The sequence below is a fragment of the Indicator indicator genome, chromosome 10 (genome assembly GCF_027791375.1).
Source record: "Indicator indicator isolate 239-I01 chromosome 10, UM_Iind_1.1, whole genome shotgun sequence".
Classification (NCBI taxonomy): Eukaryota; Metazoa; Chordata; class Aves; order Piciformes; family Indicatoridae; genus Indicator; species Indicator indicator.
In genome coordinates, this window is record NC_072019.1 from 22698600 (window position 1) to 22713654 (window position 15055).

Genomic DNA, 15055 nt, shown 5'->3' on the forward strand with positions numbered 1-15055 from the left:
AGGTTGGGTATCAGGCCGATAATCATGAATGACGTGTCGTTATTACACACCACACGTTCATTATCTCCCACTCCAGCCATGTCACAGGCGGCTGGAGGAGGGCAGATAACGGGGTGCCTTCATGCAGATGGCTTATTATCAGGATGTTCCAGGAGGGGCTTTAAGACAGTTACTGATGCTGTTTGCCAGTTAAAGATTAGAGACCCCAGAGAATAATTAACAATCCCCAAACCCAGTTTTTCTGCTGGATTCTTCTGCTTTCTCCCCCCCCCCCCCTCCACCCTCTTTAATCTATTCGCTCTAGCAGGTGTAATAAAGCGATAAGGACGGGCTCCAGGGATGTTTGTTTGGCTACTAGGGGTGTATAAACCAACAATGGATGGTATTTTACTTCTGCCTTTCAGTGCCTTGAATCCACACCAAAAACTTTGCAGCCCCCTTGCCCACACGCAGCCACCCCTACACACCCTTCTCCCTGCTCCCACCTGGGTGGCTGGACTCCTTCCCTGGCCTAAAGGACTGCAGTGGTGGGAAGGGCTCTTTTTTGCTTCTGGAGGTCCAAATTACACTGTTTTGGTGTAAATGCACCTGATGTCAGGACATAAACCCAAGGCTATGTTGTTCAGGGACAGAGCCAGAGCTGGTGGTCCTTCCAGCAGCAGTTTACTTGCACACAGCAAGTTTTGAATTAAACCACCTTGGAACAATTCCTGTATCCTCAGGGCCAGGCAGTGCTAACCAGCCTTTGCCAGTGGTTTAGTGCAGCTATGCCTATTGGTCTGTGCATGGACATCCAAGGAATGAGGTAGGTGTCCATCTGCCCAAGCTGCTCCAGGGCTGTGGTCACAGCTACAGTAGAAACGTCACAGAATCATAGAATGCATCAGGTTGGAAGGGACCCTCAAGGGTCATCTTGTCCAACACCCCTGCAGTGAGCAGGGACATCTTTAACTAGATCAGGTTGCTCAGGATCCCGTCAAGTTTGACCATAAGCCTCTGTGGATAAAGAGCCTGGCTAACCTCAAGCCTCAGGGTAAAGGTGGTTTACAAGATGCCCTGCTACCTGGGGGACCAGGAGATGAGTTGTACCCTCCCAATCCACAAAGAAAAGCTCTGCCACATCTTGTAATAAGGTGGTAATGTAAAAATACTGCTCTGTCTTCTGCCCCAAAGGAGACTATCCAGTCCACAGCAGGTCCCAATCCTGAACGTCTTCCTGAAGCCCGCTTTTCAGAGACACTGGCATTAATGAGTGAGGGTTAGGATAGGGAACCCATGAGTCTCCTTCCCCTTTACAGGTGGGCATGGGGTGACTTGTGGAGCACATGATCACTCCTGAAACTTTGTGGAGAGAGGTGCTGGAGAGCTTTTGGCCCTGAATCAGGTTGGCTCTGAGCATTTCAGAAAGGCCACCAAGGCTGTTGGAGATATACAGCCCTGGCTCTGGAGGGTATCCCCCAGTTCACAGGAGCAGCATGGTGGCTGTGAGTACTGGTATGACAGAAGTTGTCCTCCTGATCACACTCATCCTGCTAGGGAGGGATGAGACATCATTGTGCTTTAAAGAGCATCCCCGACCCTATCAGCAAGAGATGAGATATCCTAATTATGGCAGCACAGGCGAGGATCCAGGCCGTATCAGCCAGCACAGAAAGGTAAACAAGAAATATAACAATGGACCCTTAACACTCATTAGCTGTGCCAGATAATACCTCACTTCTCTCCCTTTGGGGCTTAAAATCTAATTAAGATTTTCCAACAATAAATTTCAGTTATGCTCGCTCCCTTTTGTTCTTTTTTAGGATCACACCAAGAAGCAGCCACGAGCTGGCTGCACAGCTCACAGGAAGGCAGCTCGCTGTGCTCAGCCAGCCTTGAGTTATGCTTGATGGACAAGGGAAACTGAGGCAGGATGACATCACCGAGCTGTGCAGAGGTGAGCTCCCACTGGGGAGCTGACACTGTGGCTCTTGCAAAAGATGTTTTCCTCAGGATAGTGAACTCTGAAGGGGAACTTGCTGGCATAAGACCAAGCATCAAGGTTCCTAGGTTAGCTAAAAATGTGCAGCAGCAAAGCCCCATCCCTCTGCTTGCTTGGAGCTACCACTGCAGGAGGGATCCATGGGGAAGAGACCCAGGCAGTCCAAACCCAGGCAGTGCTGGGGGAATGACTCAGGTGTTTATCAGGGTGTGCACAGGGCAGGGAATAAACTCCTGCTGTTACTCATTATAAGGATGTCATTTCTAACTCCTTTTGCAACAGGGAGGTAAAAATTAATGGGTCCATGGGTCCCCTCACCTACTCTCACCACACCTCCAGCCCCCAGCCCGAGTGCTGACAAGGCAGAAGCTGGCAATGACTAATCCTCCTTAAACCCTGCTGAGCGAAGCATTACTGCTCAGCTCCAGGGAGCCTGTTTTTTTCCAAACCAGCCTGAGGTCTGGCACCTGTGAGAGAAAAGCCAGGGGAGCAGCACCCATCAGGGGCATGAGTGCAGAGGGCCAGGACACAGACTTGGCGCTTGCTCGACCTCTGGCTGCCCAAGGAAAGGTGGTAGATGGAAACAGCTCTGCCTTGATGCTGGGGATGGCAGCTGTCATGCCTCTGCACCCAGAGGCTTGACCCCTCCAACCCTTCTGCCTGCTTTCTTCCACCCCCATTCAGTCTCTCAGCCAGAGCTGTGATCTCTCAAAGATGTCTTGAGGGTATTTTCAAAACCTTTGTCTCCACGCCTTTCAGGGTAGGTCTGTTACTGGGAGGCTCCTGTTTTACTTCCAAACCTGAATTTTTGGGTCATCACCCACTAAGGCCGCTGAGTTTCACCTGGAAGAAGCATGACAGCAGCTTGCAGCAGCACCAGGACACAGCTCCAGACTTCAGCTCTACCCAGGAGGGTTGCCAGCAGTGGGAAGTAGCCTGTTTTCAGCTGAGCTCCCCAGCAGGACTGTTACAGCTTTGCTTTAGGGGCTATCCAGCAGGTTTTGGTGGTTTTTGAAAACAGAGTGTTTTGCAAGCCCCTGCCTGGGGAAAAAGCCTGGGCAGCACCTTCTCCAGGAAAAGCTAAGAGCTTTTAAGGTCACTGGCAAGCACAGAGGAGAAGGGGACAGCTCATGCAGTGGGAAAGCTTGGTCAAGGTTGAAAAACAGAGCAGGAGCTCTGCTAGTGAAAGGCAAAGAGGTAGCTTCAGCCCAAACACCTCCTTGCCTGTTTCTGGCATTGCTGCCTGCAAATGGGCCTCCAAAGGACCTCCTGAGCAGAGACCAGGGCTCCTCCCAGATCCAAGTCCTTCATAGCAGGTCTATTTTCCCTTGCTTTGATGCTCAACAGGAAGCAAGAGATGGCTCAGGCACCTTACTTGTCATCCCAACACCTCCTTCTCTTTGCATTTACACAGACCTAAGCAAAACAGAGCCCCAAAATCCCCTCAGTCCTTCCAAACCCAGTGGCTGCCAAATATGCCCCTTCTTATAAACCCTTCATCCCATCCCTCACAGTCCTGCTCCACTTGCAGCCCCTGGGCTGCTCTTGACTCTTAACTCTTTCCTCACTGGTCAAGGGGAGGACTCTGCACACCACTTATACAACAGCCATCCCAGGGAAGGCCAAGGTTTTACAGGTCTCTCTTTTTTTTTATCTGTAAATGCTGTGGTTTGGCAGCACCCATGGCTGCTCCTGTGGTGTACCCAGCGCTATCCACACCACAGCAGAAAATGGAGTGGTTAATGAACAGCCTGGCAGGAGCAGGTTGCACCCTGGCCAGCTGCCCTGAGAAGACCCAGCACTGTCCACTCACATCCTGGCAACTCTGGGAAGTAATTGGCATTCACAGTCTCCAGCCTTGGGAATGCTCTCCCGCTGGCTGTGGCCAGTAGAGCACTGCCTTTTACTGGTTAAGCTGTGCTGGGAGGTGTTGGGTTGGTGCCTTGCCTCAGGCTCCCCTCCTGGCAAACGCAGGGGAACGATGCTCGCTTCCACATACAGCCCTGTGTGGCTCTGGGGTGGTCCAAATGCTGAGGAAAAAAACAGCTCAATGTTTTCTCTTCCCTGCTGCCACGAAAACACACACAAAAGTACTCTTGGCCGAGATGGGTCCTACCCAGAAGGGATCACTGGGGAGATCACAGAATAATAGAAGGGTTTGGGTTGGAAGTGTCCTTTAGAGATTACCTAGTTCAACCCTACTGCAGGGAGCAGAGACATCTTCGATTAGATCAGGTTGCACAGAGTCCCATCTAACCTGACCTTGAATGTTTCCAGAGCCAGGCTCTTCTCACTGATGGCCAATGATAGGATGAGGGGCAACAGGTGCAAGCTAGAGCACACAAGGTGCCACGTGAACATAAAGAAAAACCTTTCCCCTGTGAAGGTGACAGAGCCCTGGAACAGGCTGCCCAGACAGGTTGTGGAATCTCTGTCTCTGGAGACATTCAGAACCTGCCTGGATGCATTCCTGTGTGACCTATTCTAGGTGATCCTGCTCTGGCACTGGGGTTGGACTGGATGATCTTTTGAAGTCCCTTCTAACCCCTAACATTCTGTGATTCTGTGGTGGGGCTTCTACCACCCCTCTGGGCAACATGTTCCAGTGTTTCACCCCTCTCACTGTAAAAAATTTCTTCTAGTCTAAATCTCCCCTCTCATAGCTTTAAACCATCACCCCTTGTCCTGTTGGAACAGGTCTGGTTAAAAAGATCACCCCCATCTTTCTTGTAAGTATTCTTTAAGTATTGAAAGGCCACTACATAAGGTCTTCCCAGAGCCTTCTCTTCTCCAGGCTGAGTAAGCCAAACTCTCTCAACCTTTCTTCACAGGTGTTCCAATCATCTGATCATTTCTGTGGCCCTCCTCTCAACCTGCTCCAACAGGTTCATATCTCAGTCTAAGCACCCTCCTCACTCTTACACCACCTTCCACTGCCTGAAGGCTGGGAGATGCCAGGAAAGTCCTTTGGGTTATTAGCAGAACGATTCTCTTTGCTGTCATGTGGGCAACAATTCTCTTTATTGCTCACAGGGGAGATATATACAGGGGAGAAGGTTTGTTCTGACATTAAAATGCATGGTGCAGGTCATAAAAAGGAGGGTGAAATGGGGAGAAGAGAGTGGGGTTTCCATTAGCAGCTCCTCAGAGGGTGCAGGGAAGTCCCAGGCACTCAGTGAGGACTCTTCCATTTCTGGAGCAGGTCAGCACCCCCCTGGAAACAGGGACATCAATCTCACCAGCCAGATGGGGTGACTGTTGGATAGGATAGGAGAGGTGGCACCCCTGGACCTCTCCTGGGGGCCAATACCCACATATAGATTCCAGCTCCCGAGGCAGAAGAGCACATTCCACAGGTGGGAAGGGAAAAGATCAGGAGATGATGGTGCTGTGGAGAAACTGGGGAGCTGCTGCACACAGGGGGTGCCAGTGCAGAAGGGCCATGTGAAAATGCCCATTGCCACAGAGGGAAGTGAGAGGAGGAAGGAGGGCAGCCAGCCAGGGCCTCTGCTACATGGCCGTGGTGATCACCTTCTCCTCGGGCTCCAGGGTGTTCTCATAGGCATGCTGGTTCTCTTTGGACCTGCAAAAAAAAGAGAGAGAAGCACAGCAGTGAGCTCACCTCCAGCAAGATGAGCCTCCCCACATTCACCACTGGGGGCCTGACCCTGCTGGTGCTTGCCATGCATTGAGCAAAGTGTGAGGTGGGGAGGGAAGGGTTCCCCTTGCCAGGAGGAGAGCCAAGTGTGGGGTAGGAATTGCTCTAATTTCTAGTAAGGACTGTTTTGACATTCAGCATCTGTGTGGTGACCTACAGCCACTTTTGGTGGTATCCTCTGTTTAAAAGATGTGATGTAGTGTAGGAAAAATGTGGTGTAGCAGGCTGAAAGGTGGTGGGTGGACCATGGGGCTCAGCTGCTGTAATGGGGAGACACCAGGGAGAAGGGGATGTTCCCTCACCATCATCTTAGCCCCTGGAGAGGATAAAAGCCCCAAAGGCAGGTGCATGGAACATGTGAAACCCCTGAGTGGGAGAACTTTGTGTTTGAGCTGTCCCCATGGGGATGGAATAGAGCTTGGGAGCCACAGGGAGGAGATGTGAGCAAGTCCCTCACCTGAAATCAGCTGCAGAACTTAAGTATCTCCCTTCGTGGCCATTGGACATGACAGTCTCAGGCTTGTCCTCAACACTCACCACTGTCTCAGCATTTTCCCTGGAGGAGAAGAGGAGAAGAGTTGAGACAGACCAGCAGAGGGGCTGTGTTGCACTGGGAGCAGCTTGCACTGGTGATGGTAGAGAAGAAGGGACTGTTACAACACTGCAGAGAGACAACAAGGGACCTGCCTATGTGATCCTAGCTTTGGACACCCATCCCAGCCCCCTTCCCAACCCAGGACACAGAAAGGCACCCTCATGGGGAGTTCGCAGTGGCTATGCTTGGATGCCAAGTGCCAACCCCTGTCTGCAGCTGGTACTGCCAGTGCTAGGCTGGCAGCCAGCAAGACTCATTTTTCAACACATAGCATTGTTTTGTCCCACTAACTGGTTTTTCCAGTCTTCTTCTGTGTAATCTGTTGCAAAATAGTCCCTTATGGGTCCCAACAGACACCAAGAAAAAGCACTGAGGCACTGCTGGTGCTGCAGCCCTGGCTCAGGAGGGGAGTGCACCTGCACGTCCACACCTGCAAAGCTGAGCTGCTTTCTCTCAGATGGGACACTGGATCGCTCACAAAAGCGACCATGAGGCAGGGACCAGGTGTTCCACCTCAACTGAAGTCTAAAAGATCATCTCTGGAGCAAGCCTGCAGATCAAATGGTGCTAGGGGGATTTAAGCTGTGGAGGGTGGGTGTAAGTCCACCCTGCCTCCTCCAGTGCTCACCCAAGGGCAATTTCAGAGGTTTTTCCAAGGAGCCAATATCTTGAGCTGATAACTGCTGTCACAGTGACAGTGCAAGGCTGGCAGTATGCCAGGCTGCTGAACCTCACTGCTACTCTTCTGAACAGAGGCCAGATTAATTAAAACAAGCCTCCATTCCTTCTCAAGCCCTTCTTAGCATCCTCTACCTCTGGACTGGGAAGAGGCAGCCAGACACAGGCACAGGTGGGAAACACCATTGCTGCCTCCCGCAGTTTGAGGGCAAAGGTTTCCCTTTGGGAGACAAAGACAGCAGTTACAAATTCAATGCCAATCTGCTGAGCATGAGACTACACCCCAAGTCCCTGCCTCCTCAGCCTGGAGAGGCCTCAGGGATGTGCAGAGACAAGGGGACTTAAGCACCTTTGGGTGCAAAGCCGAAAACGCCCTTGCCGGGGCAAAGGAACCAGGAGCCAGGCTACAGTGCACTTTAGATCGTCATCCCCGGCTGACTTTGGGCCCAGGTTCAAGAACAAGTTACTGAGGCTTAGTCAGTGAGCCTGGGTCAGCTGAGCAGGAGTAGCAGCCTGTGGCTTTGCTTGGTGGCAGTGGGCAAGAGGTAACTGGTCCCACAGAGCCTTTTCCTGACAAATAAGGCAACTTTTTTTGCCTGTGCCATGGGCTTCAGGTGGAGAGTACTGCCACATCTTGGCTACCTCTCTCTTCCCCCTGCTCTTTCCAGTACCTCCTGATGATCTGAGTCTGCTTTGCAAATGAAGCTGTTTGGGGTTTGTTGAACCACAAATGTAAAGCACCTGGGAACTGCACCCCCAAATCCATAGGATACCAGGCTCAGGCCAGCCCCCCGAGGCATGTGCCCATGTAAACCAGCAGCAATGCTGCAGCTCTCCAATCCCCAGTGCAGAGCTTTCTCATGACAGCATGGATGGTGCAAGCTTACACCTGGCAAATAAGTAACAGGGAGCAAAGACTAAGACAGGGAGAAGAGGACAGGAAGATCAGAACAGGGAATCTTTGCTCTCCCTACCCATCTCCCAGCACAGGGATCACAGTGTTCCAAGCCCTGGCATGGGGACAGAGGCAGATGGAAGTGACCTGCACAGAGGCAGCTAAACCCAACATGAAGCAACCCCCAGGGCTCCCACACTTACACTTTCTTCTTACACCAAAACCTGTTGACCACAAAAACAATAGCCACCAGGACTAGAAACACAACCACTGCAATGACACCCTGTGACCATGGCTGGAGCCTGCCCCGGGCTGCAGAAAGAAAAGAGAACAGATGTTAGAAATACATCCTCAGGCTTTATCTGCCAAGCTTCTCCCATCCAGCTTCAGCAAGATCCAGCCAAGAGCTTGGTGCTGCAAATCCAGGCACAGTGTGGGTGACAGCAATGAAATGAAGTGCAAATAACAGAAGTTTTGCTTGCATTTCCATAAGGAGCACGGTGCTTTTCAGCTTTGGGGGTCCTGTGTGTGCATACATGTGTGCAGGTGACTCTGGGATGGGGGGCAAAGGGCTGGGGGTCATACAGGGAGGGAGGATGTTTGACAGGGAAAGAAGGCAGAGGTGTTTCAACAAACTGTTTATTTTCCATCCCCAGATGCCACAGACATTGTTCTCAGGTGATTTTCCAAACATTGCTCAGTAAAACAAGGATCCCGTGACAAGGAGAGTGTAAAATTCATTTGTGCCTCTCACAGCAAACAGTTGCTGGTGTGGATTTCAGTAAAATGCACCATTCAAGAAGTCTCCAGAGCAGCAAACTGATTTATGACGGGAAATTGAAGTCTAAAGCTTTCAGAGCAACAGCCCTCAGCGCAAAGGCCAGGCAGGGCTGGCAGGGGGCCAGGCAGTGAGGGGAACAGTGGTGGGTGGCTTGGAGCTGGCCACAGCATCCCCAGCCCTCCCACTCCCAGGGTGGGACAGCCCTAAGCAGTGATCCAGACACAGGTGGGAAGGCTGTGGGATGCATCCTGGATTCAAAAGGAACTCAAGGAGGGGGATGAGAAGAGGAAACCTCATTTCAGCCCTTTCTAGGACAGCTGCTCCTCATCTCCCATCAGCTTGTGGGCAACGGAGCTTCAGAAGTAGTCAAACCCATCCTTAAGTGTTGTAACACCAGCACAAAAGGAGACCTTATCCACACAGACATATCCATTTGGGATTAAATTACTGTTCATTCAAGCACAGCTTTTTCTCCTTCTGGTGATGGAAACACCAACCCTTGCACATAGATGAGGCCTCTGTGTGTGGGGAGATGGGCTAGGTGGAGGATGCTCACTACCAGCCTCAGCACCAGCCTTGGATCACTCAGACTCAGCCCCTGGCACCGATACCCCATGAGTCCAAGCTGCCCAGGATGGTACTTTGGTCTGACTTGGGATCTTTATGCACTTCATCTCTCTCATGAGACAAATCTCTGCTATCAACAGGAAACAATCTTCACTAGCAGCAATGAAGATGGGATTTGTGCTCTGCATATGCAAACACCTCATCCAGAGCCACGCTGGCTCCACTGCTGACAGCCCTCCCCTCCTCATTCTGATTTTGGGATAGGGAACTGTCCTTTGGTAAGACCTACAAGCTCCTTGAAGCCTTACTGCAAGAGGCTTTTATTTTAAAACAAAACAAAGCTACTCCTTTTCCCTCCTGCAAATGAAGTCAACCTGGCCAACTGATTGACTGCCTGTGCCGTTCTGGAAGGCAGTGGCACTCCTGGGTGAGCAGCTGGGAGACCAGCCCTGAACAATGCCTTCCCCCCACCCCACCCCTCCAGAGACACTTTCCGTGTTTACTGCAAGTTCTGTGGCCAAAACTCAAGAAGGAGGAATTCAGGCGGAAATTCCCTCTTGTATCAGTGTGTTTCAGCTGAGATCCCATCCTATCAGCAGATTTCTTGGGGGGGAGTGGCTACTGGGGGTGTGTTGGCAGCAAAGAAGAGCAGAGCTTGATCACCTCTTGCCCATGATGCCCACCACTCCTATGGGTGCAGCCCTGAACACACTTACTGCCTCCAGGCTGAGCTTTGGCTGCTTTGCTTCCTCACTCTGCCCTTGGCTATTATCTCAGCCACAATTATTTAATAGCTGTGGTTTATTTTTCCTGCAGAGGCCAGGGTTTCCAGCCTAAGCCTAGTCAGATCCAGCCTTCAGTGAAGTTTCTGCTGGGGTTAAGGGAGTTCAAGGTCAACCAGGGAATGAAGTCAGCAATGACTGAAATTGCCAAATTTGCATCTTGTGACCTTCAAGTAAAGGAGGTGAGAAGATAAGTGGTAGGAAACCTCCTCCAAGCAGCCATGCTCAGGAGGTACTGCATATTTTCAGAAGAGAAACTTCACTCAGACAGAAGTTTTCACCAGCTTTCAAAGCATCCAAAGACAAAACCAAAAAAATCAGACTAAAATCAAGCAGATCAGGCTTTGAAAGACCATGTAAAACCTGACTGCAAGGGGAGATGAGGATGGCAGGGAGAATGACAACTGCCTCCACATTGGGCTGAAAAGCCCATGTGGGCACATGGGCATAAGAAAGGAGGAATGGGAACCAGGTGAAGGCAGGACCTTGATAGCATCTTCTCATGGAATGAGTATGTAGATGGCAGCCATGGGGTCACTACCTGGCTGACGCCCCACTGGAGCACGCCTTGCTGCCCTGCCAGGATGGATGGCCAAAAAATATGAGTCTCACCTGAGGAAGTGGGACTGTATTTCTGGAAAAATGCTCTACGACGGATGTCCCTCCTGGAACAGCATGGCCTTCGGGTTCTACCATGTCCTTTCCATTTCACCCCATGGCAGTGATGAGTTTTTACCTCCCATATTCAATGCCTGGTTTGAAGACACAGACCTACCTTTTGATATATCTTCCCTGAATGCTTGGAAAGCACTGGCTGGCCCCTGTCTTTTCTCCTCTCTGAGGAGGCTGTGCCAGGCTCTGAATTCCCATTAAAGGCTGCCTTTTTTCTTTTTTTTTTTTTTTTTTTTTTCCCTCAGGCAACAGCAAAACTTTCAATCCTGCTGACAGTAGAGACCCCAGACTGTTAAATCCTCAACAAGTTGGTAAACAAATACAGGAAGAGCGGTCAGGGCTAGGGCATCAGAAGGAGAAAAGGGGAGGGAATTTTCCAGGACTTTGGCAGCATCAGATGAGTTTTAATTACTCCTCATTATTTCTAGCATTAGACAAGTCCTTCCACGAATTTCCTAAAAATAATGTGCTAGCCATAGGAAGTTTCTCTGTTAAGTCTTCAGGAAGGGGACGGGAGGGCAATCTGCAGGAAAAAAATATTTGCTCTCTCACCCCAGCAATGATCAAAATTACAGATTAACAGGAAAACCTGGGAGTTCAGGGAACAACCCAACATAACACTCATGGAGGGATGAGAGAGAAGAAGGAAAGATTAAAAAAAAACCAAACCAAACCAAAACAACAAAACAAGCCTTTAAGAAAAGATTACTCATCTCAGTGCACAGTCCTGCCAGAGGAGAATGACAACTACTTTATCCCCATGTAAGTAGGGAAGATATCCTCGGACAGCAGTTTCAGTCTACAGCAAAACAGGTAGAAGGTCTCCATGCTCTGGCTCCAGCAAGACCTCCCAGCTCACTGGGTACCCACCCATCCCCATCTCCCACTGATGTGAAGCTGGGACTGGAGCTTAGGCAGAAGCTGGGATTTTTTTCTCTTCCCAAAAGGCTCTTTCACAGTTGTCCGTTGTTCCCCAAGCCACCCCGCTGAGCAGATCCTGCCTGCCTGGGTCTCAGCGCACCTTCCTGCCCGCCCCCCCCCCCCCTCCCCGCCTCAGTTTCCCCGGGAAGTCACTTACCTTCCTGGCAGCAGGCAGGCTCCGGCGCCAGGAGCAGTCCCAGGAGGAGGAAGAGGAGGCAGTGGGCAGGCATGGCGGCAGGCAGGGCCCGCAGGCTCTCGGGGTGCGGAGGAGCAGCCGAGCGGGGCCCCTCCTCGCAGGACGCTGCGCCTGGGCACGCCGCCCTCCCGCAGGAATGAGCGCTTGGTCAATTATCAAACGCATTAACGAGGGAGGCTGATGCTCACACCTGGTTATTCAAATCCTGCTGCGGGAAGGGGTGGAAGAAGGCGCCTCTTTTTTTTTTTTTTTTTTTTTTTTTTTCCCCTCCTGCAGAGGCTGGCTGGGAATATGGGGCACGGTGACTTGAACGTGACAGTCCCCTTAGGGTGTGACAGCCGCAAAGCATTTGCATAGGCCCAGGATGAAGAAACGACGCCCAGCTGGGTAAATCTCTCTTTCCGCGGTTAGGGAATGTGGCTGAACAGGACCTGGGTGTCCCTCAGATTCCCCCTCCGCAGCAGAGGAGCCAGGGAGTCCGACGATGCCTCAGCTCTGACATCCCTTCCCTTGCTGCTGGGTCCTGGGGATACCGGGAGCTGCCCAGCACAGCCCCAACTCCTTTCCTTGCTTTTTGCTTTTCAGTAAGTGCTATTAACAATCCAGCAAAATACATCTGTGGCTTAAACCCATCTGTTTCATAAACCAGACTCGAAGCCTACTACTGCCTCCCACCTCCCACACTGTTCAATAGAGAGAATGTTACAGTATCACAGTATATCAGAGGTTGGAAGGAACCTCAAGAGATCATCAGGTCCAACCCTCCTGCCAGAGCAAACACAGCATTCATTTTATTGAGCCTTCAGGGCTGTTTCTAAAATTTCTTTGACACTAGAAGAAGGAGAATCACCCAAATACCTGCAGCAGATAGCAAAGCTGGCCCTTCACGTCAACTGTGCATATGCTATGGGTCAGGGAAGGTTGCAGGTCCCCACTTGAGCAGCTTCCCAGCCCACGCCAGGTTTGGATGGATGACAAACCCACCCTGCAGGAAAAATAAAAGCTTCACAGATGCATGAAGTTACTCCTTAAAGTTGTGAGCCAGTGGTTTCATTGTCACTTTTTCTCATGGTGTGTCATAACATCTCTGTAAAGCCCAAGCACCATTCCTCTGATCATTCCTCTCGGCAGCATCTGAGCTCCTGGCCTCTGGGTCTGGCGTTCCCTTCCCAGGGATCCCACCTCAGTGCCAGGTCCCAATATGGGCAGCCACAAGGTAGCCATGCTCAGGAACATGTAGCATCCTCAGGAATGCATTCCCATCAGTGAAGGATTGCCCTTCTCCATCCTTCCTCTTTCCCCTGTGTCTAGCATTGTGTCATTTACCCTAAAAGCAAGTAAGAGATTACTTGAGCTGTATAAAACCAAAGACCAGTTTCCATCTCTCTCCCTAACTCCTTTCCAAAGGAATGGTCAAAATCTCTACCTGCAATGTGGGATAATCACAATCCCAATTCCAACCCTGAGAGTTTTTGTTTATAAACTCCATGGGGCAGAGACTCTCCTGCTGCACCAAGCAAGGAAGTGCCACAGCAGGGACCTGCCCATAATAAGGTCCTCTAAAAGCAATCTAATTATGTTATGGAGTAAAATTAATAACTTGTGAAGAAATAAAAATGAGAGTGAACTTTGGGTTCCTGGTGGCTTGCTTCCACATTATCTATCTGGGAAGGCATGCAGAACTTGAGATCTTTGCAAAAGCCTGGCAAAAAAAAAAAAGAAAAAATCCCCAAAACCCTAACTGTTTAGAGCAAAAGACTTTATCAGCAGATCAGAAGACCTAGAGAAGCTGGTCCTGCTGTTACCCTTGGAAATTCAAGGTCCCTTGGAAATTCAAGGTTTGAGATAACTCTCTGCTATTGCTATCCATCCCCAAGTCACGCCTTGGGCTGCAGCAGGTTGCTCACAGGATTCCTTCTGGTCCTTCTCCATGCATACTCCAGCTTGTCGTCTTACCCCAGGGCCCTCTGCCCAGCCCAGATCCAGGTACCCTGGGGCTGATTTTAGAAGAACAGTGACATCTCAAGGATCCACCTGAATTCTAGGGTGTGTTGGGGGAACAGAACATGACAAACCAGACCCTAAGATGAAGGTAGGGTTACTATACCTTCCAGACAGAGATCTTGGCAGTCAGCTCCCTCCTGAGGAGCAAATAACACTTTACCATTACACATTCCCAGATTTATAGAAAATGTGAGGAAATTTAGTTGTTTAACTGTTCTGGCCTTGCTTATGAGGCCAGAGAATTGTTCATTTGCTTATCTCAAGCCTTCCCTGTGCATCTTCTTTAGCCCACCACAGCTATTAGGAAGGTATGTGCTCTTGCAGCCTAAAGCCTCTGTGGCACCTGCTTGGTTGCATGTCACTGGGTCCAGCCTAGGGGGATGGGAAATACCATCTGACTGTAAATGGCAGCAGTCTTGTTGCAAGGACAAAGACTGAAATTTCAGCAAATAATTTGCCATCCAGCTTCTCCTTTTGCCATTCTGGACATGGCTTGGGTGCTGCAGAGATGAGAAGCTGGGCGTTCCTGCTGCAGCACAATGGAAATCTTGGTTTCTCTCTCATCTTAGCCTTCTGCATCACCCAGCCAGGAGGGAAATTGAGGCACAGAAGGGGCAAATCACCTTGGCAGCATTTAGTTAAACCAAGACCCAGCTCAGTTCTCTTGCAGTAACTCATGTGAGCAGTTGCCCCTACAAACAGGTCACACGAAGCAGGTCTTGGGATTTCAAGATTTATGCTGATATCCTCCAAAAATCAGCATTTTTTTCCCCTCCAAGAAATATGTAGGTTGTAACCAACATCATCACTTGCTCAAAGCAACATTCCTGAGCCTAAAATGTGTTCCTGGGTGATATGGCTCAAAGCACAGCTGCCAGTTCCTCTTTGAAAAACGTTGTGGAACTGTGTTTTGATGGAGGTTATTTTTCTTTCTCTTTCATTTCCTTCCTTCCTTCCTTCCTTCCTCCTTTCCTCCATCCTTCACCCTCTCTATCTACTTCTGCTGTCTCAGAAAGAGCCATAAAAATAAAGACAACATATGAGAGCAAGGCTGATCATTCCCTAAAGAAGAGATTGTATTTTTCCGTAAGGGGGGGCGGGGGGAAGTAATTATTAATTTGCTACATTTAAATAGCTGCTCCAAAAAGAAAATAATAAAAAAACTATGAAACCCAACCCCTAAATTTTTAATTGCTTGTTTCTTTTGACATTTGCCATTAAAACCAAATATTCCTTACTTGTCCCAGAATTCTCTCATTTCCCATGGATACTGGCTTTCAAATCCTTCCTGGGATGGATGCTTCCAAGGGAGAGCCAGGAGCTAC

At 50.1% G+C, this 15055-nt stretch overlaps 1 protein-coding gene across 1 annotated transcript; it reads right to left on the reverse strand.

Moving 5' to 3' along the window:
* Positions 1-5491: 5491 nt before the first annotated feature.
* Positions 5492-11760, reverse strand: PDZK1IP1 (PDZK1 interacting protein 1). The gene is made up of 4 exons (XM_054384586.1): positions 11688-11760; positions 8011-8119; positions 6097-6195; positions 5492-5564 (listed from the first exon to the last, which is right to left on the reverse strand). The coding sequence occupies exons 1-4, from the start codon at positions 11758-11760 to the stop codon at positions 5492-5494; spliced, it is 354 nt and encodes a 117-aa protein (XP_054240561.1).
* Positions 11761-15055: the final 3295 nt, after the last annotated feature.